At 46.6% G+C, this 24,213-nt stretch overlaps 1 protein-coding gene across 11 annotated transcripts in view; it reads left to right on the forward strand.

Moving 5' to 3' along the window:
- Window positions 1-3,288: 3,288 nt before the first annotated feature.
- Window positions 3,289-24,213, forward strand: part of mapk10 (mitogen-activated protein kinase 10) — a 133,011-nt gene continuing 112,086 nt past the window's right edge. For 9 of the 11 annotated variants that reach the window (XM_064977329.1, XM_064977330.1, XM_064977323.1 and 6 more), the window contains exon 1: window positions 3,289-3,547. Coding sequence is in view for 7 of the 11 variants with exons in the window: in XM_064977323.1 (XP_064833395.1) it covers window positions 3,545-3,547 (3 nt within the window). In the remaining 4 variants the exon portion in view is untranslated. Of the gene's footprint in view, window positions 3,548-11,001; window positions 11,254-24,213 lie in introns of all 11 variants that reach the window. The other 2 variants (XM_064977325.1, XM_064977326.1) reach the window with 2 other exon arrangements.

A 24,213-nucleotide genomic window follows, 5' to 3' on the forward strand; every position in this document is an offset into this window, starting at 1 on the left:
CGTGGTTAAAGAAGAGTATTTTGAATACTGATGTTAACCTTTCTGGTTATAACCTTTTTCGGCAAAACAGACCTTCCAAAGGTGGTGGAGTGGCAATCTTTACCAAGGATCATCTTCAGTGCTCGGTGGTCTCCACCAAGTCTCTCCCTGAAACAATTTGATTTGCTGGTTTTAAGCATTAAACTTTCAAATAGCTCTTTGTTGACTGTTGCTGTGTGCTATCGTCCTCCATCAGCACCGGCCTGTATCCTACCTGTACCCTACCTGTACCCTCCCTGCCCTAAGCTCTCTCCTGGCCCCTTACACTGCGTCTGAATTTGTCCTGCTAGGTGACCTAAACTGGGACATGCTTAAACCACCTGACCAAGTCCTAAAGCAATGGGACTCCCTAAATCTTTCTCAGATTATCACCAATCCCACAAGGTATGACACCCAGAAAAGGCCACTCTCCTTGATGTTATCCTCACAAATAATCCTGATAGGTATCAGTCTGGTGTTTTCTTTAATGACCTTAGTGATCACTGTTTTACAGCCTGTGTTCGTAATGGCTGCTCAGTGAAACGACCTGTCCTGATTTGTTATAGACGCTTGCTAAAAAGAAAGCCTTCATGAACTGGCCTCTATAAAATGATATAGAATCAGCTTGATCCCCTATGTTGGACCTTCTTCTTTGACATTTTCAGTGGAGTGAACGCACACTCAGGCTGACTGGCTCTCATTCAGGCAAATGAGAAATAAGTGCACTCAGGCTATCCGGAAGACCAAAGTTAGTTACTTTAAGAAGAAAGGGTCTAAACCACCTGCCCCAGATGTTTTTTGGGGGTAAAGTTTCAGGAGCTCCATTAGCACCTCGGAGTCAGGGAGAAACTTTGTAGCGGGGCAGGGGAAAAGAGGGAGGAGCATCAGGCATAGTCGCATAAGAAGGGGCGGGAGATGAGGAAATATTGGACGGGCAAGGAGGCGTGGCTGAGTCAAATAGGAATCCTGACTTAATGAAGTGGTGATTAAATAGCTCAGCCAACGTTCTTCTTGTCAGTACAACCACATCATCAACATTAAGGGACATTGGCAGCTGTGAGGAGGAGGGTTTATTCTTCAGGTCTTTAATGACGTTTTCCAGAACTTCTTGGGGTTAGACACACAGAGAGAGAATTGCTTCTTTAAGGTTACTGCCCCTATTATCGCCAAGCATATCTCTGACCTTTTTAACCGGTCTCTCCTCTCTGGGGAGGTTCCTATTGCTTGGAAGGCAGCCACGGTTTGACCTTTATTTAAAGGAGGGGATCAAGCTGATCCTCACTGTTACAGGTCTATTTCTATTTTGCCCTGTTTATCAAAAGTGTTGGAAAAACTTGTCAATAATCAACTGATTGGTTTTCTTGATGTCTATAGTTTTCTCTCTGGTGTGCAATCTGGTTTTGGCTCAGGTTATGGATGTGTCACTGCAACCTTAAAGGTCCTCAATGATGTCACCATTGCCATTGATTCTAAGCAATGTTGTGCTGCTATTTTTATTGACTTGGCCAAAGCTTTTGGCACGGTAGACCATTCCATTCTTGTGGGCCGGCTAAGGAGTATTGGTGTCTCTGAAGGGTCTTTGGCCTGGTTTGCTAACTACCTCTCTCAAAGAGTGCAGTGTATAAAATCAGAAAATCTGCTGTCTCAGCCACTGCCTGTCACCAAGGGAGTACCCCAAGGGTCAATCCTAGGCCCCATGCTCTTCTAGGAAGCTCTCTCATCCATTTATATGCAGATGATACAGTCTTATACTCAGCTGGCCCCTCCCTGGAATTTGTGTTAAATGCGTTAAACAAAGCTTTCTTAGTACCCAACAAGCTTTCTCTACCCTAAACCTTGTTCTGAACACCTCCAAAACAAAGGTTGTGGTTTGGTAAGAAGAATGCCACTCTCCCCCAGGTGTGATTACTACCTCGATGGGTTTAGAGCTTGAGGTTGTCACCTCATACAAGTATTTGGGAGTATGGCTAGACGGTACACTGTCCTTCTCTTAACACATATTAAAGCTGCAGGCTAAAGTTAAATCTAGACTTGATTTCCTCTATTGTAATCGCTCCTCTTTCACCACAGCTGTCAAACTAACCCTGATTCAGATGACCATCCTACCCATGCTAGATTGCGGAGACATAATTTATAGATCGGCAGGTAAGGGTGCTCTCGAGTGGCTAGATGTTCTTTACGATTTGGCCATCAGATTTGCCACCAATGCTCCTTATAGGACACATCACTGCATTCTATACTCCTCTGTAAACTCATATCTGTATACCCGTCGCAAGACCCACTGGTTGATGCTTATTTATAAAAACCCTCTTAGGACTCACTCCCCCTTATCTGAGATATCTACTGCAGCCCTCATCCTCCACATACAACACCCGTTCTGCCAGTCACATTCTGTCCCCAAGCACCTGGGTCGCTCGTCTTTTCAGTTTGCTGCAGCTAGCGACTGGAACAAGCTGCAACAAACACTCAAACGGGACAGTTTTATCTCAATCTCTTCAATCATGGACACTCTTACTGACAGTTGTGGCTGCTTTGCGTGATGTATTGTTGTCTCTACCTTCTTGTCCTGTGTGCTGTTGTCTGTGCCCAATAATGTTTGTACAATGATTTGTGCTGCTAACATGTTGTGTTGCTACCATGCTGTGTTGTCATGTGTTGCTGCCTTGCTATGTTGTTGTCTTAGGTCTCTCTTTATGTAATGTTGTGGTGTCTCTCATGTTGTGATGTGTTTTGTCCTGTATTTATATATATATTATTATTTTTGTATCCCAGCCCGGTCCCCGCAGGATGCCTTTTGCCTTTTGGTAGGCCGTCATTGAAAATAAGAATTAGTTCTTATCTGATTTGCCTAGTTAAATAAAGGTTAAAAAAAATCGATACAAAAATACATTAAAACGGTTCAGTTTGTGTAAAAAAATAAAAACACATCTTTAGCTTTGCACAGGCACAGTCATTGAATTTGAGCTGTGGCGTGTCGCCTACACTATGCATTCTTAAATGTTTATAGAATCAAAAAAGGAAAGCTGTGTGTGTGTGGGCTGATGAGTGAGGCCTACGGATATGGCCATGCTCAGAGGGAGGAAGGTGCAGGATCAGAGAGAAAGGAAGAGAGAGAGAGAGGGGGTAGCTTGAGCCTTCTCTCCTCCATACCCACCCCTCCCATCCAGGCCCTCCTATGTGCTCCGGGCATTGACGTCACATTTGCTCCTTTCGGTTGCCATAGCAACTTATTTCCCTAAACCCCTTGTTTTTTTTCTTCTCCCTCCTCTTCTCTGGTAGGTCCACAATGGTTGTACAGCCAGCATCTTGCAACACAATGATTGCAATACGGTGAACGGGGAGTGATTCAGCATTGCAATCTCGATTTCTAGGGTATTCTTCATCCATCGCTGAGTTTTTCTTTATTTCTAGTTATCTCCATCTTCACGTATATTATTCTGTGCGTGTAAAAGTCGTTAAATGTCTCCCGTCGGAATGTTTTGAACAGAACTGTCACCGGACTAGGATCGTCGTCAGCTGGCACGGAATGGTAGGTCTGCGCGGTGTGGTGCGGGAACGATGCGGTGGAACTGTGATATTAATGTAGCGGGAACTGCTGAAGGGTGGGGTGATGAATATTGATCTGCTACGAAGGTTAACTAAATGCTTTCCGCTTTGGAACGCGACAGCGACAATAACAAACTTTTTGATTTGACTCTGTTGTCCTGTGTAGCTATATTATACGTCGGTGGGTCGTAGTGTGATATGGAAGTGATACAAATGTGTTGATCTGATAGGATATCGTTTTGATGCAGGACAAAAGGTTGTTTTCCGCTAGTGCACAAATGCTTGATGTGTTTTCTTTATGTATCAGCAGTCGATTATATAATGGCAACAATGTTGCAACATCAATGAATATGGCCATACAGGAATGAATGGCAGTCTATTATTTAGAGTTTATAAGGCTATTTCAGACATATTTTCTATGTGGTTTGATCATATTCAATATTATTTTGACAATCTTGTTGGATAATACACCGTGCCTGAATGAAGTCACTTCACCTGTCCTCTAACGTGGCCATTAATTACAGTACACTGATAGAATGCGTCATATTCAACTGTCATGCATGGGCATGACAGAGGAACACTAGGTGCAAACAATTCTACTTATTTGACATTGCTTCTTTAGATCGTATCAAGACCTACAATGAAGTTGAATTAGATGTTATCAACTTGAACCGTAGACCATTCCCCCGGAGCTTTGTACATGGCCCTGTATTCAAGCCCATTCTCTGACGTCATTTGCACCTTGTGCAAATAGCCTATGTGTGTGTGGACAATGGACTCCCATTTCCTATAGAATGCCTTTGCATCAAAACCATCTCAATTATAAAGTGCACATTGACTCATTTGTATTGAAGAGTAAATTGATTCATCTAGAAAGATCATGAATGAATGGACATATTATTGCACAGTGATGATGAGATGTGTTGGAGGCTGTGCCTTACTGTATATGATAAGCCCATAGAAAGATTGGAGACTGTGGAAAAACAAAAATGCCTCTATTTGGGAGAAGAGCTGTAGTCATCCTAATGCAGCAAAGACATGGAATACAATACATTATTGATACAGGACAACTGTAGTAGGTCGCTAATGGAATGGTGCAATATGCTTACTCTGTGACGAAAATAAGAATATATATTTTTTTAATTTTATTTAAACAATGTGTTGTTTTTGTAAAGTTGACACCTCAAGAGGCCTGAGAGATGGCTCGTACAGACTACAAATATTTATTTGATAAGTCGTTTGGAAACATAATCAGAAAAGGCATGGGTTTGAAACAATGACTTCAAGGCGAATATAATCTAGTTTGGGGAATATCATAGCTTCCTGTACTGGGATCAATGTCTGGACCGCATCCTTCAGTCATGTTCTGGAAATATAAGAGGATGCTGAGATGTGAAGGAAGCCTCAGGATTACCAGTACAGATAGCAGCCCGAAGAATATGAAACTTGAAGAAGATCATAGAATATCAGGAATACAAGTGAGAACCAGAACCAAATAATCAATAGTTCTCCCACCAGTGTTACATATCTGAATGATAGACACATTTATCAAAGCATCGCCATTTACCCAATCATCTATTATTCATTATTCCTGTCCTGTCTTTCTGTCTGTCTCTCTCTCTCTCTCTCTCTCTCTCTCTCTCTCTCTCTCTCTCTCTCTGTCTGTCTCTGTCTCTCTCTGCCTGTCTGTCTGTCTGTCTGTCTGTCTGTCTGTCTGTCTGTCTGTCTGTCTGTCTGTCTGTGCCTCTCTCTCTCTCTCACTGTCTGTCTCTCACTGGCTCTGTCTGTCTGTCACTGTCTCTCTCTGTCTCTCTGTCTCTCTGCCTGCCTGCCTGCCTGCCTGTCTGTCTGTCTGTCTGTCTGTCTGTCTGTCTGTCTGTCTGTCTGTCTGTCTGTCTGTCTGTCTGTCTGTCTGTGTCTCTCTCTGTCTCTCTGCCTGTCTGTTTGTCTCTCTGCCCCACCATATGATGGATGATGCCATTTGTCCTTCATTAGGGCGACTAGGTACATCATGATATCTCTGGTAATGAGCACCTTGGGAGTAGTGGCATAGTGAAGCCTTCAGGCAGGAAGCCCAATGCCTGAACTATGTATGGCTGGCCTGGCAGGCTGGCATCGAAGTGAAGCCTGAGGCAGGAAGCCCAATGCCTGAACTATGTATGGCTGGCCTGGCAGGCTGGCATCGAAGTGAAGCCTGAGGCAGGAAGCCCAATGCCTGAACTAAGTATGGCTGGCCTGGCAGGCTGGCATCCTCCACTGAGTTCCAGTGAGTGAGATCGCATCATCAGAGATAATACTATTCACGGTCACCTCACTGAGGAATTAGAGATGGAGGGCAAACTCTTCAGCCAACGATGGTCCCATTCCAACAGAGATAGAGAGGGAGAGAGAGAGGTTTCCTGCTAAACGTTATGTCTGAATCGATTCTGATTAGACATGTCTTTGCATTGATCATCATCAATACTTGAATATCATGTCACATCGTAGAGGAAGGAAGTGTATATCAAGGTGACAGGGAGTAATGAAAAACAATTATTTGCTGTGACAATTCAGCCAGTCAAATGTACCAGCATCAAGTAAACAAGGCTGAACAGCAGAGGGATTTCACAGTTTGTGGCATTTTTTCATGATGAAATAGGCCAGGTTGACCACCTGCTAGGTAACATCCAAGGTGTTGTTACTAGACAGGATGCCATCTTAGCTCTCAACACTATACTGGAGAGGGACTTTTCAGTGATGTGTTTTCATGATGAAATAGGCCAGGTTGACCACCTGCTAGGTAACATCCAAGCTGTTGTTACTAGACAGGATGCCATCTTAGCTCTCAACACTATACTGGAGAGGGACTTTTCAGTGATGTGTTTTCATTATGAAATAGGCCAGGTTGACCACCTGCTAGGTAACATCCAAGCTGTTGTTACTAGACAGGATGCCATCTTAGCTCTCAACACTATACTGGAGAGGGACTTTTCAGTGATGTGTTTTCTTTATGAAATAGGCCAGGTTGACCACCTGCTAGGTAACATCCACGCTGTTGTTACTAGACAGGATGCCATCTTAGCTCTCAACACTATACTGGAGAGGGACTTTTCAGTGATGTGTTTTCATGATGAAATAGGCCAGGTTGACCACCTGCTAGGTAACATCCAAGCTGTTGTTACTAGACAGGATGCCATCTTAGCTCTCAACACTATACTGGAGAGGGACTTTTCAGTGATGTGTTTTCATGATGAAATAGGCCAGGTTGACCACCTGCTAGGTAACATCCAAGCTGTTGTTACTAGACAGGATGCCATCTTAGCTCTCAACACTATACTGGAGAGGGACTTTTCAGTGATGTGTTTTCTTTATGAAATAGGCCAGGTTGACAACCTGCTAGGTAACATCACAAGCTGTTGTTAGACATCACATCCATCCCAGCCCTACAGCTAGCTCTCTGGATCTGGTCTGAATACTACAGCTAGCTCTCTGGATCTGGTCTGAATACTACAGCTAGCTCTCTGGATCTGGTCTGAATACTACAGCTAGCTCTCTGGATCTGGTCTGAATACTACAGCTAGCTCTCTGGATCTGGTCTGAATACTACAGCTAGCTCTCTGGATCTGGTCTGAATACTACAGCTAGCTGGTCTGAATACTACAGCTAGCTCTCTGGATCTGGTCTGAATACTACAGCTAGCTCTCTGGATCTTGTCTGAATACTACAGCTAGCTCTCTGGATCTGGTCTGAATACTACAGCTAGCTCTCTGGATCTGGTCTGAATACTACAGCTAGCTCTCTGGATCTGGTCTGAATACTACAGCTAGCTCTCTGGATCTGGTCTGAATACTACAGCTAGCTCTCTGGATCTGGTCTGAATACTACAGCTAGCTCTCTGGATCTGGTCTGAATACTACAGCTAGCTCTCTGGATCTGGTCTGAATACTACAGCTAGCTCTCTGGATCTGGTCTGAATACTGCAGCTAGCTCTCTGGATCTGGTCTGAATACTACAGCTAGCTCTCTGGATCTGGTCTGAATACTACAGTTAGCTCTCTGGATCTGGTCTGAATACTACAGCTAGCTCTCTGGATCTGGTCTGAATACTACAGCTAGCTCTCTGGATCTGGTCTGAATACTACAGCTAGCTCTCTGGATCTGGTCTGAATACTACAGCTAGCTCTCTGGATCTGGTCTGAATACTACAGCTAGCTCTCTGGATCTGGTCTGAATACTACAGCTAGCTCTCTGGATCTGGTCTGAATACTACAGCTAGCTCTCTGGATCTGGTCTGAATACTACAGCTAGCTCTCTGGATCTGGTCTGAATACTACAGCTAGCTCTCTGGATCTGGTCTGAATACTGCAGTGGATGATGCCATGCCACTGGATCCTGATGTGGGTGAGAGGCTGGCACACTACTTTCATCTGTGTTATTGTGGCTATTTAATATTTTTTAAAGTAACCTTTATTTAACTAGGCAAGTCAGTTAAAGAACAAATGATTATTTACAATGACGACCTACCACAGCCAACGCTGGGCCAATTGTGCGCCGCCCTATGGGACTCCCAATCACGGCCGGATGTGATGCAGCCTGGATTCGAACCAGGTACCGCGGTGACGCCTCTTGCACTGAGATGCAGGGCTTTAGACCACTGCGCCACTCGGGAGTCTATGAGATTGCAGTTTTCTCTTCTGCCAGCTGCATTACCATCACTAAAGTTTGGGTTCAACTCCTAAACCTTGGTAATAATATTGTAATTACAGTAACAACATTGCTGTTATAGCATTTGGTAAGAGTTCAGCGACAAGAGTTCAGCGACAACTTGCGCATTACCATGTCCTCGCCACATTACACTAAGGATAGACACGGTATGTCGACAGCCCTAGCAGTACGCCCTGGCCAGTAGACAGCTACAGTTAGCCGGTTACATAAATGAATTTGACGGAAATACTGCATGGGGTTTTTCAGTTGTCTCTATGCACCCTCCCTCCCAGCTGACTAAGGCTAAGCCAGTCAGCCATACGGTAGTAGCCTGCGTGCCAAATGATGCCATATTTCCTATATAGTGCACTACTTTTGACAAGGGCCTATAGCGCGCTATGTAGGGAATAGAATGCCATTCGGGATGCTGATGTAGTCTCTGCCCAGTCACTCCTATGATAAGCAGCATCATACAGTAGTATCCGTAATGGGAGCAATCTACTTCAGGGGTCAAACAGTAAAACTAATCTAAGGGTCAAACAGCAAGGCAGGGGCCATCAAAGGATTCAGAAGACAGCATTAATCCAGACTGAAAGCTACAAAGACCTGATCTTAATGTGCACCACCACGGGCATAATATAATGACATTATAACAAGTTGCACATTACGAACAGAATGATCAGCGGTGAAAATATGTTGTTATAGCCATGGCTTTTTGATCCTAGACTGTGTACAGAACTGTGTCGGGAGGGATCTGCTTGTTCACTGAAGGGCTCAACATCCACAGTTAAGGCCTCAGCGTCCAGCTTGATTATGTTTCAGGCTGATTAAGAACGTGCTAAAGGAGGGAAGAGAAAGAGGGGTTGGGAGAAAGAGAGGGGTGAGAGAGAGAGAGAGAGAGAGAGAGAGAGAGAGACAGACAGCGGTAGAGAGAGTGAAGGAAGGAGGGAGAGATGGAGGGAGAGAACGGGAGAGAGAGCTGGAAGACAGAGAGAGAGAGATGGTGGTAGAGAGAGTGAGGGAAGAGGGAGAGAGGGAGGGAAGAGGGAGAGAGAGCTGGAAGACAGAGAGAGAGAGAGAGAGACGGCGGTAGAGAGAGTGAAGGAAGAGGGAGAGAGAGCTGGAAGACAGAGAGAGAGAGAGAGGCGGCGGTAGAGAGAGTGAGGGAAGAGGGAGAGAGGGAGGGAAGAGGGAGAGAGAGCTGGAAGACAGAGAGAGAGTGAAGTGCGTGTGTCTGAATAAAATAACAGTTCTTTAAGCTGTGTTTTTGCCATGTTTACCTCTTCAAGGCTTTGGAATTGTGTCGTGCCTTTTTTTTCAAACAATGGAGGATATTTGGCGAGCAGGGACAGTTGAAACAGTAGCAGCAATATAATAGATCTCAACTGATTGTTTCCTGTGTTTGAATTAGGGTTTCATATTTTCCGTGAGAATGCACCAATTTTTTCCTTCCCAAGAAAATTGCGAGAAATGACCGGGCTTCCTGGTCTTCCCGGTCTTCCCATTCAAACCAGAAGTGGTTTTTAAAATAATATAATATCAGCTAATAGTGCTGAGCGATTAGTACGTTTCGCATCCGGTTCAGTTTCGGTTTAGATTGTTACAAAATAATCACAGTTTTTTTTCTTTTTCGGTTTCAATTATTTTTTTAAACATTAAATGCACTATGCATTATGGGGTTGAATGATGTCACAACACAGAATAAAACAGTTAATACAAGACCCATGGTGGTAGTGACTGTTCATTACTGCTCATCACTTATCAACCGTCATTTATATACTTTACGTTAATACAATATTTGAGTTGTTGTGTATATTACATTGCTTTTATTTGACTGGATGTCAGAAGGTGAATTCACCAATTTGTAAGTCGCTCTGGATAAGAGCGTCTGCTAAATGACTTAAATGTAATGTAAAATGTAATGACTTTATTATTTCATTCCATCATCTCATCTTTTATAGAGCGGCTGTCTGACAACATCACTGTTTTAGTAGTTCTTCAAAGTAAATAAGGCTTACCAACTATCGATCACTTAGATGATGTATTTCAGGTAGAGATACCTTTCGGAAGCAACAGCTGCTTTCTCTATCCACTTACGATCGCGCTCCTTAACAACCACCTGCTTAACCCGGAAACCAGCTGCACCAATGTGTCGGAGGAAGCACCGTTAAACAGACGACTGAAGCCTGCAGGTTGGAACAAGGCGCCCGGTTCGCCATAGCGCGATGAACCAAGTAAAGCCCCCTCGGCCAAACCCTTCCCTAACCCAGCCGACGCTGGGCCAAATGTGCGCCGCCCTATGGGACTCCCGATCACGGACAGTTTTGACACAGCCTGGGATCGAGCCCAGGTCTGAAGTGACCCCGCAAGCACTGCGATGCAGTGCCTTAGACCGCTGTGCCACTCGAGAGGCCCAGTATAACATGTTATACACAAACTTAGGCTATAGGCTACGTCAAACAACCTAGTAGGCTTATCCTGTAGCAAATCAACAAACAAAATCATTTAAAAAATAAAATATATCCCATTTAGCAGACGCTTTTGTCCAAAGCGACTTACAAGTCGGCTGGGGCCACTACTTTTACATATGGGTGGCCCCAGCGGGAATCGAACCCACGACGCTTGGCGTTGCAAGCGCCATGCTCTACCGACTGAGCCACACAGGACCCAGGACTCCTTTGACCTGATAAGACCTGTTTAATTTAGATTTGTTTCTGCTGAAGTGGGTTCTCTCTTTTTTTTCAATGCTTCCCAGACTCAGACGGTTTCTGATCTATCGTCACACATTGGCCACAGACTGAGAAGGATCTATCGTCACACATTGGCCACAGACTGAGAAGGATCTATCGTCACACATTGGCCACAGACTGAGAAGGATCTATCGTCACACATTGGCCACAGACTGAGAAGGATCTATCGTCACACATTGGCCACAGACTGAGAAGGATCTATCGTCCTTCACAGAGGTGGCCTGGATTGTGGCGAGCGCCTCAAACAGGTGCTGCAGGTATTTTTACCTATTTGTTTGTGGTTTCAAACAGGCCGAATTAGACAGGATTTTGAGCAGGTTTGTTTTGCGTTCGGCCTTGTTGGAATTAATTTTAGTAAACCTTTGCCACGCAGACAACATTTTTGGAATTAATAAAAGCAGGTACAGTTGAAGTCTGAAGTTTTCATACACCTTAGCCAACTACATTTATTAAACTCAGTTTTTAACCATTCCTGACATTTAATCCTGTTCCCTGTTTTAGGTCAGTTAGGATAACATTTTTATTTTAAGAATGTGAAATGTCAGAATAATAGTAGAGAGAATGATTTATTTAAGCTTTTATTTATTTCATCACATTCCCAGTGGGTCAGAAATGTACATACACTCAATTAGTATTTGGTAGCATTGCCTTTAAATTGTTTAACTTGGGTCAAATGTTTCGGATAGCCTTCAACAAGCTTCCCACAATAAGTTGGGTAAATGTTGGCCCATTCCTCCTGACAGAGCTGGTGTAACTGAGTCAGGTTGGTAGGCCTCCTTGCTATTTTGTGAAGTGCACCAGTCCCTCCTGCAGCAAAGCACCCCCACAACATGATGCTGCCATCCCCGTGCTTCACGGTTGGGATGGTGTTCTTCGGCTTGCAAACCTCCCCCTTTTTCCTCTTAACATAAAAATGGTTATTATGGCCAAACAATTCAATTTTCGTTTCATCAGACCAGAGGACATTTCTCCAAAAAGTACGATCTTTGTCCCCATGTGCAGTTGCAAACCGTAGTCTGGCTTTTTTGTGGTGGTTTTGGAGCAGTGGCGTCTTCCTTGCTGAGCGGCCTTTCAGGTTATGACGATATGGGACTCGTTTTACTGTGGATATAGATACTTTTGTACCTGTTTCCTCTAGCATCTTCACAAGGTCCTTTGCTGTTGTTCTGGGATTGATTTGCACTTTTCGCACCAAAGTACGTTAATCTCTAGGAGACAGAACACGTCTCTTTCCTGAGCGGTATGACGGCTGCGTGGTCCCATGGTGTTTATACTTTCATACTATTGTTTGTACAGATGAACCTGGTACCTTCAGGTGTTTGGAAATTGCTCCCATGAATGAACCAGACTTGTGGAGGTCTACAATTGTTTTTCTGAGGTCTTGGCTGATTTATTTAGATTTTCCCATGACGTCAAGCAAAGAGGCTCTGAGTTTGAAGGTAGGCCTTGAAATACATCCACAGGTGCACCTCCAATTGACTCAAATTATGTCAATTAGCCTATCAGAAGCTTCTAAAGCCATGACATCATTTTCTGGAATTTTCCAAGCTGTTTAAAGGCACAGTCAACTTAGTGTATGTTCTGACTCACTGGAATTGTGATACAGTGAATTATAAGTGAAATAATCTGTCTGTAAACAATTGTTGGAAAAATTACTTGTGTCATGCACAAAGTAGATGTACTAACAGACTTGCCAAAACTATAGTTTTTTAACAAGAAATTTGTGGAGTGGTTGAAAAAAAGAGTTTTAATGACTCCAACCTAAGTGTATGTAAACTTCCGACTTCAACTGTACATATTGTATTGCGGCAATGGGACAGTTGTGGTCCTTTTTCTCTTTGTTTAGTGGGGAATGAAGTCTCTTATGTGGCTACCCTTTCTGAAACATGGAGGGAATGAGAGCCCTTCTTTCCCACAACGTACACTATGCTCAACGGCAGTGTGTTTTTCTGGCCGGGCCTGCAAACTTCCCCAGAGTCCAGATGGAGGGAGAGGAGGCTGCGTTACACAGGGATGGAGAGAAGGAGGGATGGAGGGATGGAGAGAAGGAGGGATGGAGGGATGGGTGAATGCAGCAGGAGGAGCTGCTGAATGAAGCTGTCGCAATGGAACACAGAGGGAGGGGTGTGGAAAGGAGGGAAGACTTAGAGGTGAGGAGAGGAAAGGAGTGAGGACTCAGAGGGAGGAGAGGAAAGGGGTGAGGACTCAGAGGGAGGAGAGGAAAGGAGTGAGGACTCAGAGGGAGGAGAGGAAAGGAGTGAAGACTCAGAGGTGAGGAGAGGAAAGGAGTGAGGACTCAGAGGGAGGAGAGGAAAGGAGGGAAGACTTAGAGGAAAGGGGTGAGGACTCAGAGGGAGGAGAGGAAAGGAGGGAAGACTTAGAGGAAAGGAGTGAGGACTCAGAGGGAGGAGAGGAAAGGAGTGAAGACTCAGAGGTGAGGAGAGGAAAGGAGTGAGGACTCAGAGGTGAGGAGAGGAAAGGGGTGAGGACTCAGAGGGAGGAGAGGAAAGGAGTGAGGACTCAGAGGGAGGAGAGGAAAGGAGTGAAGACTCAGAGGTGAGGAGAGGAAAGGAGTGAGGACTCAGAGGGAGGAGAGGAAAGGAGGGAAGACTTAGAGGAAAGGGGTGAGGACTCAGAGGGAGGAGAGGAAAGGGGTGAGGACTCAGAGGGAGGAGAGGAAAGGAGTGAGGACTCAGAGGGAGGAGAGGAAAGGAGTGAGGACTCAGAGGTGAGGAGAGGAAAGAAGTGACTCAGAGGGAGGAAAGGAAAGGAGTGAGGACTCAGGGGGAGGAGAGGAGAGAGGGATAAGGGAGGGTAGAAATGAGGAATCAAAGGCTTTCTGCTGCAGTACTGTAGATGGAGAGAGAGCGAAAGAGACAGAAAGGAAGAGAGAGAGGGAGCAAGGATGGAGGGAGGGTAGAAATTAGGAATCAAAGGCTTTCTGCTGCAGTATTGTAGATGGAGAGAGAGTGAAAGAGACAGAAAGGAAGAGAGAGAGGGAGCAAGGATGGAGGGAGCAAATCACTGACACATTCATGTGATGTGTGTAAGCTGCCTTAAAGGCTGTCTCCTGTGAGAAGTAGGGGAATATCAGGAGAATCTGTGACAGGATGTGAACAACATGTTATGTTACAGCTCATGCTGATTGTTTTTAATTGTTGTGTACCAGGTTGTCATTTGTGTGGGGAAACAGACTGGTACATTAGGGCAATGGATTTACAATTACACTACAATAGTATCAACAGTGTCTAAGAGCTGAATTACATTATACAATATAAAGGAGAAGTTAGTAAAACATAATCAACAACAACAACAACACATTCACATACAGAAGTAGCCTACTGCACCCACTTTCTGCTCAATTAGAACAGTGAGTCCAAGAGGAAGAATCTAAGCAGAGCTGGTCAGATCAGGTTTTGGGATGTCCAGGATAGGACACTTGAATGGGATGTCCAGGATAGGACACTTGAATGGGATGTCCAGGATAGGACACTTGAATGGGATGTCCAGGATAGGACACTTGAATGGGATGTCCAGGATAGGACACTTGAATGGGATGTCCAGGATAGGACACTTTAATGGGATGTCCAGGATAGGACACTTTAATGGGATGTCCAGGATAGGACACTTTAATGGGATGTCCAGGATAGGACACTTTAATGGGATGTCCAGGATAGGACACTTTAATGGGATGTCCAGGATAGGACACTTTAATGGGATGTCCAGGATAGGACACTTGAATGGGATGTCCAGGATAGGACACTTGAATGGGATGTCCAGGATAGGACACTTTAATGGGATGTCCAGGATAGGACACTTTAATGGGATGTCCAGGATAGGACACTTGAATGGGATGTCCAGGATAGGACACTTTAATGGGATGTCCAGGATAGGACACTTGAATGGGATGTCCAGGATAGGACACTTGAATGGGATGTCCAGGATAGGACACTTTAATGGGATGTCCAGGATAGGACACTTGAATGGGATGTCCAGGATAGGACACTTGAATGGGATGTCCAGGATAGGACACTTTAATGGGATGTCCAGGATAGGACACTTGAATGGGATGTCCAGGATAGGACACTTTAATGGGATGTCCAGGATAGGACACTTTAATGGGATGTCCAGGATAGGACACTTGAATGGGATGTCCAGGATAGGACACTTTAATGGGATGTCCAGGATAGGACACTTGAATGGGATGTCCAGGATAGGACACTTGAATGGGATGTCCAGGATAGGACACTTTAATGGGATGTCCAGGATAGGACACTTGAATGGGATGTCCAGGATAGGACACTTGAATGGGATGTCTAGGATAGGACACTTTAATGGGATGTCCAGGATAGGACACTTGAATGGGATGTCCAGGATAGGACACTTTAATGGGATGTCCAGGATAGGACACTTTAATGGGATGTCCAGGATAGGACACTTGAATGGGATGTCCAGGATAGGACACTTGAATGGGATGTCCAGGATAGGACACTTTAATGGGATGTCCAGGATAGGACACTTGAATGGGATGTCTAGGATAGGACACTTTAATGGGATGTCTAGGAAAAGAACAAGAAAGAAAATGGAACACTCAGTATCTCATCCGATCTGATCTCATCCGATCTCATCGAATCTGAGAATGTATTTTCGGGACATACAAACAGGCTTAGGTTTCGTCATAGGATACCCTTCATAGGAACGTTGGTTTCTACTCATTTTCGGCAAAGGTGCTCATTGTAAAATCCCTTTGTGGCCATAGCCGAGCTGCGGGGGTGTGTGCGAGCGTGACTCCAAGATCAAATAAGAAGCATATGAGTCACTCATAGAGGCAGTTGATGTAGACATTTCTACCAGTCGAGGAGGATCTGTTAAGAGACACATTGGTTCGAGTACCAAATGGCACCCTATTCACTTTATAGTGCACTACTTTTGATCAGGGTCCTGGTTGAAAGTAGTGCACTATGTAGGGAACAGGGTGCCATTTGAGACTTAGACATTGAGTCAGAGCCTGTGGAGGCATGATTATGAATTCACTGTTCTCTTTATGACTGGGAACCCTAATTGTCGCTCACAGCAACACCACAGTCATTTAGCTCATATGTCTTCTCACGTATCTGGGATGTGCTACGGTCACTGCTTCTGTACGTCTTCTCACTCACACTCCTATCCTTCTTTTGACGGTTGGATTTCATGGCAAGGATGAGATGGGGTGGACATAGAAATATCTCGAGTTGATTCAGGCCTTATAAAGAAGCCCTACAGCCATAGCTGTTTTGCCCAGTGCCCAGCCACTGTGGGAATGGACAGAGAAATATCTTGAGTTGATTCAGGTCAATGAAAGAGCACAACTTAAGCCGCTGTGAGTTGTGTCCAGAGGGGTGTAACAAAGCGTCCGCGTTCCAAGTCGCTCCCCACCTGGTCCCGGTCTTTACTTCCTCTACCAGGACCTGCTAAACCAGGACTTCCTCTACCAGGACCTGTTCTACCAGGACTTCCTCTACCAGGACCTGTTCTACCAGGACTTCCTCTACCAGGACCTGTTCTACCAGGACTTCCTCTACCAGGACCTGTTCTACCAGGACCTTCTCTGAATGTCAACCTCCTGAGCCACAACACTCTTACGTCTTAGTCCTCTACCTTGTGTGTGTGTGTGTGTGTGTGTGTGTGTGTGTGTGTGTGTGTGTGTGTGTGTGTGTGTGTGTGTGTGTGTGTGTGTGTGTGTGTGTGTGTGTGTGTGTGTGTGTGTGTGTGTGTGGCACTAGGAAATCGACTCGTATCCTCAGGGTAAAGGTTTGTAAAGGTATTTCAGGTCACCAGGTTCTCAGGGTTTTCTACTCATCTCATTTGTGCTGTCTGTCTGTGTAGAATAGATCAACCTAGAATTTGTAACAGTTCAGCTTCATAGTATTCTAAGGGCTGCGTGATCTGATGAGAGAATTAAAGATTACATAATGTTTGTGTGTGTGTGTGTGTGTGTGTGTGTGTGTGTGTGTGTGTGTGTGTGTGTGTGTGTGTGTGTGTGTGTGTGTGTGTGTGTGTGTGTGTGTGTGTGTGTGGGTGACCCAAACGGTCACCTCGAACCCCCATCCACTGCTGTTCGGTTGGGAGGATTGTGAGGTTGTTGTGTAATGTAATGGTGTTTGTTAGATTGGAGGATTGTGATGTTGTTGTGTAATGTAATGGTGTTTGTTAGAATGGAGGATTGGGAGGTTGTTGTGTAATAGTGTTTGTTAGATTGGAGGATTGTGATGTTGTGTAATGTAATGGTGTTTGTTAGATTGGAGGATTGGGATGTTGTTGTGTAATAGTGTTTGTTAGATTGGAGGATTGTGATGTTGTGTAATGTAATGGTGTTTGTTAGATTGGAGGATTGGGATGTTGTTGTGTAATAGTGTTTGTTAGATTGGAGGATTGTGATGTTGTGTAATATAATTGAGTTTGTTAGATTGGAGGATTGGGATGTTGTTGTGTAATAGTGTTTGTTAGATTGGAGGATTGTGATGTTGTGTAATGTAATGGTGTTTGTTAGATTGGAGGATTGTGATGTTGTTGTGTAATGTAATGGTGTTTGTTAGAATGGAGGATTGGGATGTTGTTGTGTAATGGAGTTTGTTAGATTGAAGGATTGGGATGTTGTTGTGTAATAGTGTTTGTTAGATTGGAGGATTGTGATGTTGTGTAATGTAATGGTGTTTGTTAGATTGGAGGATTGGGATGTTGTTGTGTAATAGTGTTTGTTAGATTGGAGGATTGTGATGTTGTGTAATGTAATGGTGTTTGTTAGATTGGAGGATTGTGATGTTGTTGTGTAATGGTGTTTGTTACATGCATTACAGAGTAGCAATATGATCACATTGGATTTAAAGGAGGCTTTTTAATCATAGAATAATCTGGTGGAAATGAAGGGTATTGTATGTTCAGGTAACTGAGAAAGTACACAGCTTCCAGACAGGTGAGTTAATTAAGCAATTAACATTCCATCATGCTTAGGGTTACTTATAAAAATGCCCAGATGCCCATTATTTTGGCTCAAAAAATAGATTTTAGTGACTTGGATAGAGTAGTCTAAAAGGAACATAGGGGGTTTGAAGTGTGTGTGTGTGTGTGTGTGTGTGTGTGTGTGTGTGTGTGTGTGTGTGTGTATGTGTGTGTGTATGTGTGTGTGTGTGTGTGTTTGGGTGTGTGTGTGTGTGTGTATATGTGTGTGTGTGTGTGCGTGCGTGTGTGTGTGTGTATATGTGTGTATGTGTGTGTGTATATGTGTGTGTGTGTGCGTGCATGTGTGTGTGTGTGTATATGTGTGTATGTGTGTGTGTATATGTGTGTGTGTGTGCGTGCGTGTGTGTGTGTCTGAGTCGCCAGGTCTCAACCCAATGTAACACTTATGGGAGATTCTGGAGCCGCGCCTGAGACAGTGTTTTCCACCACCATCAACAAAACACTGAACTATGGAATTTCTCCCTGGAAGAATGGTGTCACATCCCTCCAGTCGAGTTCCAGACACTTGTAGAATCTATGCCGAGGTGCATTGAAGCTGTTCTGGCTCGTGGTGCCCAACGCCTCATGGTGGCCCAACGCCACATTGAAGCTGTTCTGGCTCGTGGAGGCTCAACGCCACGTGGTGGCCCAACGCCACATTGACGCTGTTCTGGCTCGTGGTGCCCAACGCCTCGTGGTGGCCCAACGCCACATTGAAGCTGTTCTGGCTCGTGGTGCCCAACGCCTCGTGGTGGCCCAACGCCACATTGAAGCTGTTCTGGCTCGTGGAGGCCCAACGCCTCGTGGTGGCCCAACGCCACATTGAAGCTGTTCTGGCTCGTGGTGCCCAACGCCTCGTGGTGGCCCAACGCCACATTGAAGCTGTTCTGGCTCGTGGAGGCCCAACGCCTCGTGGTGGCCCAACGCCACATTGAAGCTGTTCTGGCTCGTGGAGGCCCAACGCCTCGTGGTGGCCCAACGCCACATTGAAGCTGTTCTGGCTCGTGTTGCCCAACGCCTCGTGGTGGCCCAACGCCACATTGAAGCTGTTCTGGCTCGTGGTGGCCCAACGCCACATTGAAGCTGTTCTGGCTCGTGGAGGTCCAATGCCTCGTGGTGGCCCAACGCCACATTGAAGCTGTTCTGGCTCGTGGTGCCCAACGCCACATTGAAGCTGTTCTGGCTCATGGTGCCCAACGCCTCGTGGTGGCCCAACGCCACATTGAAGCTGTTCTGGCTCGTGGTGCCCAACGCCTCGTGGTGGCCCAACGCCACATTGACGCTGTTCTGGCTCGTGGAGGTGCAACGCCTCGTGGTGGCCCAACGCCACATTGAAGCTGTTCTGGCTCGTGGTGCCCAACGCCTCGTGGTGGCCCAATGCCACATTGAAGCTGTTCTGGCTCGTGGTGCCCAACGCCTCGTGGTGGCCCAACGCCACATTGAAGCTGTTCTGGCTCGTGGAGGCCCAACGCCTCGTGGTGGCCCAACGCCACATTGAAGCTGTTCTGGCTCGTGGAGGCCCAACGCCTCGTGGTGGCCCAACGCCACATTGAAGCTGTTCTGGCTCGTGTTGCCCAACGCCTCGTGGTGGCCCAACGCCACATTGAAGCTGTTCTGGCTCGTGGTGGCCCAACGCCACATTGAAGCTGTTCTGGCTCGTGGAGGTCCAATGCCTCGTGGTGGCCCAACGCCACATTGAAGCTGTTCTGGCTCGTGGTGCCCAACGCCACATTGAAGCTGTTCTGGCTCATGGTGCCCAACGCCTCGTGGTGGCCCAACGCCACATTGAAGCTGTTCTGGCTCGTGGTGCCCAACGCCTCGTGGTGGCCCAACGCCACATTGACGCTGTTCTGGCTCGTGGAGGTGCAACGCCTCGTGGTGGCCCAACGCCACATTGAAGCTGTTCTGGCTCGTGGTGCCCAACGCCTCGTGGTGGCCCAACGCCACATTGAAGCTGTTCTGGCTCGTGGTGCCCAACGCCTCGTGGTGGCCCAACGCCACATTGAAGCTGTTCTGGCTCGTGTTGCCCAACGCCTCGTGGTGGCCCAACGCCACATTGAAGCTGTTCTGGCTCGTGGTGGCCCAACGCCACATTGAAGCTGTTCTGGCTCGTGGAGGTCCAATGCCTCGTGGTGGCCCAACGCCACATTGAAGCTGTTCTGGCTTGTGGTGCCCAACGCCACATTGAAGCTGTTCTGGCTCGTGGTGCCCAACGCCTCGTGGTGGCCCAACGCCACATTGAAGCTGTTCTGGCTCGTGGTGCCCAACGCCTCGTGGTGGCCCAACGCCACATTGAAGCTGTTCTGGCTCGTGGTGGCCCAACGCCACATTGAAGCTGTTCTGGCTCGTGGAGGTCCAATGCCTCGTGGTGGCCCAACGCCACATTGAAGCTGTTCTGGCTCGTGGTGCCCAACGCCACATTGAAGCTGTTCTGGCTCGTGGTGCCCAACGCCTCGTGGTGGCCCAACGCCACATTGAAGCTGTTCTGGCTCGTGGTGCCCAACGCCTCGTGGTGGCCCAACGCCACATTGACCCTGTTCTGGCTCGTGGAGGTCCAACGCCTCGTGGTGGCCCAACGCCACATTGAAGCTGTTCTGGCTCGTGGTGCCCAACGCCTCGTGGTGGCCCAACGCCACATTGAAGTTGTTCTGGCTCGTGGTGCCCAACGCCTCGTGGTGGCCCAACGCCACATTGAAGCTGTTCTGGCTCGTGTTGCCCAACGCCTCGTGGTGGCCCAACGCCACATTGAAGCTGTTCTGGCTCGTGATGGCCCAACGCCACATTGAAGCTGTTCTGGCTCGTGGAGGTCCAATGCCTCGTGGTGGCCCAACGCCACATTGAAGCTGTTCTGGCTTGTGGTGCCCAACGCCACATTGAAGCTGTTCTGGCTCGTGGTGCCCAACGCCTCGTGGTGGCCCAATGCCACATTGAAGCTGTTCTGGCTCGTGGTGCCCAACGCCTCGTGGTGGCCCAACGCCACATTGAAGCTGTTCTGGCTCGTGGTGCCCAATGCCTCGTGGTGGCCCAATGCCACATTGAAGCTGTTCTGGCTCGTGGTGCCCAACGCCTCGTGGTGGCCCAACGCCACATTGAAGCTGTTCTGGCTCGTGGTGCCCAACGCCTCGTGGTGGCCCAACGCCACATTGAAGCTGTTCTGGCTCGTGGTGCCCAACGCCTCGTGGTGGCCCAACGCCACATTGAAGCTGTTCTGGCTCGTGGAGGTCCAACACCTCGTGGTGGCCCAACGCCACATTGAAGCTGTTCTGGCTCGTGGTGCCCAACGCCTCGTGGTGGCCCAACGCCACATTGAAGCTGTTCTGGATCGTGGTGCCCAACGCCTCGTGGTGGCCCAACGCCACATTGAAGCTGTTCTGGCTCGTGGTGCCCAACGCCTCGTGGTGGCCCAACGCCACATTGAAGCTGTTCTGGCTCGTGGAGGTCCAACACCTCGTGGTGGCCCAACGCCACATTGAAGCTGTTCTGGATCGTGGTGCCCAACGCCTCGTGGTGGCCCAACGCCACATTGAAGCTGTTCTGGCTCGTGGTGCCCAACGCCTTATTGAAACACTTCATGTTGCTGTTTACTTTATTTTGACAGTTACCTGATGGCTTCTTTGATTTTATCAGCCTCCTTAATAAGTAAATTATGTTTTTTCTCTCATGACATTGTCTGCTACTTTTCCATGCTTTGCTCAGTGTTCGGCTGGCCAGCGTCCATGCAATATTTTAGAGAGACGAGGATGATAAATACCTATTCCAGAGACTATTCTAGAGAGATGTTGATGGTAAATAGCTATTCTAGAGACTATTCTAGAGAGATGTTGATGGTAAATAGCTATTCTAGAGAGATGTTGATGGTAAATACCTATTCTAGAGAGATGTTGATGGTAAATAGCTATTCTAGAGAGATGTTGATAAATACCTATTCTAGAGAGATGTTGATGGTAAATAGCTATTCTAGAGAGATGTTGATGGTAAATAGCTATTCTAGAGAGATGTTGATGGTAAATAGCTATTCTAGAGAGATGTTGATGGTAAATAGCTATTCTAGAGAGATGTTGATGGTAAATAGCTATTCTAGAGAGATGTTGATGGTAAATAGCTATTCTAGAGAGATGTTGATGGTAAATAGCTATTCTAGAGAGATGTTGATGGTAAATAGCTATTCTAGAGAGATGTTGATGGTAAATACCTATTCTAGAGAGATGTTGATGGTAAATAGCTATTCTAGAGAGATGTTGATGGTAAATAGCTATTCTAGAGAGATGTTGATGGTAAATACCTATTCTAGAGAGATGTTGATAAATACCTATTCTAGAGAGATGTTGATGATAAATACCTAGTCTAGAGAGATGTTAATGATAAATAGCTATTCTAGAGACTATTCTAGAGAGATGTTGATGGTAAATACCTATTCTAGATAGATTGTGTCTTCTGTCTGTTGTTTTTGATCATGTTGTAGGGGGTTTCTCCTCATCTTTCAACTGTAGTATCATTTTGGATATGGTTAGGTTCTACATTTAAAATATTATGTGTATAGAATAGGTTATATTACACAAACAATGTGCAGAATAGTCACTTTTAGATATATCTTAGGTAGCAGATGTAACCGATGTGAAATGGCTAGCTAGTTAGCGGCGGTGCGCGCTAATAACGTTTCAATCGTTAACGTCACTCGCTCTGAGACATTGAAGTAGTGGTTCCCCTTGCTCTTCCAACCCTAAACCCCAACCCTAACCCTAACCCCAATCCTAACCCCAACCCAACCCAACCCTAACCCTAACCCTAACCCTAACCCTAACCCTAAACCCTGCATCTCCCTCTTCATTTAACTTATCGTATGGCTAGTTTCAGAGTAACGTCTTCTTCTGCATTTGGTGAAACTCTTGATTAAACACAAGGTGAGTTGGCAGTGGGTAGCAGGACGATGAACGGGCGTTTTAAAGTCTGCCCACCCGGTGCTGAGAAAGTATGCTACTAGCACAATCTGCTGAACTTATTCTACCTCTGTCAGGTGATTGTAAAGCGGACAAACAAGCCAAGTGGGTTTCTAAAGCAGAGTAATGAGCATTTGGGTTTGATTGCATCCCAAACGGCACCCTGTTCCCTATTCAGCCCTTAGGCCCTGGTCAAAAGTAGAGCACTACATTGGGAATGGGGTGCCGTTTAGAACGCGGTCTTAGACTCTAGACATGCTGAATTAGCTGCTGGAGAGGAGGAGATGAGGAGGAGGAGGGGAGAGGAGAGGAGGAGGAAGAGAGGAGGAGAGGAGAAGGAAGAGGAGAGGAGAGGAGAGGAGAAGGAAGAGGAGAGGAGAGGAGGAAGAGAGGAGGAGAGGAGAAGGAAGAGGAGAGGAGAGGAGAAGGAAGAGGAGAGGAGAGGAGGATGAAGAGAGGAGGAGAGGAGAAGGAAGAGGAGAGGAGAGGAGGAGGAAGAGAGGAGGAGAGGAGAAGGAAGAGGAGAGGAGAGGAGAAGGAAGAGGAGAGGAGAGGAGAAGGAAGAGGAGAGGAGAGGAGAAGGAAGAGGAGAGGAGAGGAGAAGGAAGAGGAGAGGAGAGGAGAAGGAAGAGGAGAGGAGAGGAGAAGGAAGAGGAGAGGAGAGGTATTGAATGGTAATGGTAATAGCTTTACTTGAAGTTAATGTGTGTTGAGAGCCAGGAAGATTAGAGTCTGCTCTGTCCCTCTGCTTAACACAGGCTACAGGCTCTGCCCTCTGCTTAACACAGGCTACAGGCTCTCCCCTCTGTTTAACACAGGCTACAGGCTCTACCCTCTGTTTAACACAGGCTACAGGCTCTGCCCTCTGTTTAACACAGGCTACAGGCTCTGTCCCTCTGCTTAACACAGGCTACAGGCTCTCCCCTCTGTTTAACACAGGCTAAGGCTCTGCCCTCTGTTTAACACAGGCTACAGGCTCTGCCCCTCTGCTTAACATAGGCAACAGTGCCACGACCAGCAGCAGCAGCTGGGTCAGACGAGAATATTTTTTGAGTTTGGGTTAGGGTCATGGGGAGGGGGGGGGGGTAAAGCATCTGTGGACATGCTGTCATACAGGGTCACAGTGTCATGAGGTGGTCTGAGCCCTTTGTCTCAGACCATGTGCACTGTGAGTGAGCACTGCAGGCCTACTGTACCATCTGTACCCCCTGCCCAGACAGAGCCCCTGCTTGCCCTGGCCTGCCAGACGAGAGCATTAAGATCAGCACTGGACAGCTACTTGGCATGACTGAGAGCTTTATG

This window comes from Oncorhynchus masou, chromosome 11 (genome assembly GCF_036934945.1).
Source record: "Oncorhynchus masou masou isolate Uvic2021 chromosome 11, UVic_Omas_1.1, whole genome shotgun sequence".
NCBI classification, from domain to species: Eukaryota; Metazoa; Chordata; class Actinopteri; order Salmoniformes; family Salmonidae; genus Oncorhynchus; species Oncorhynchus masou.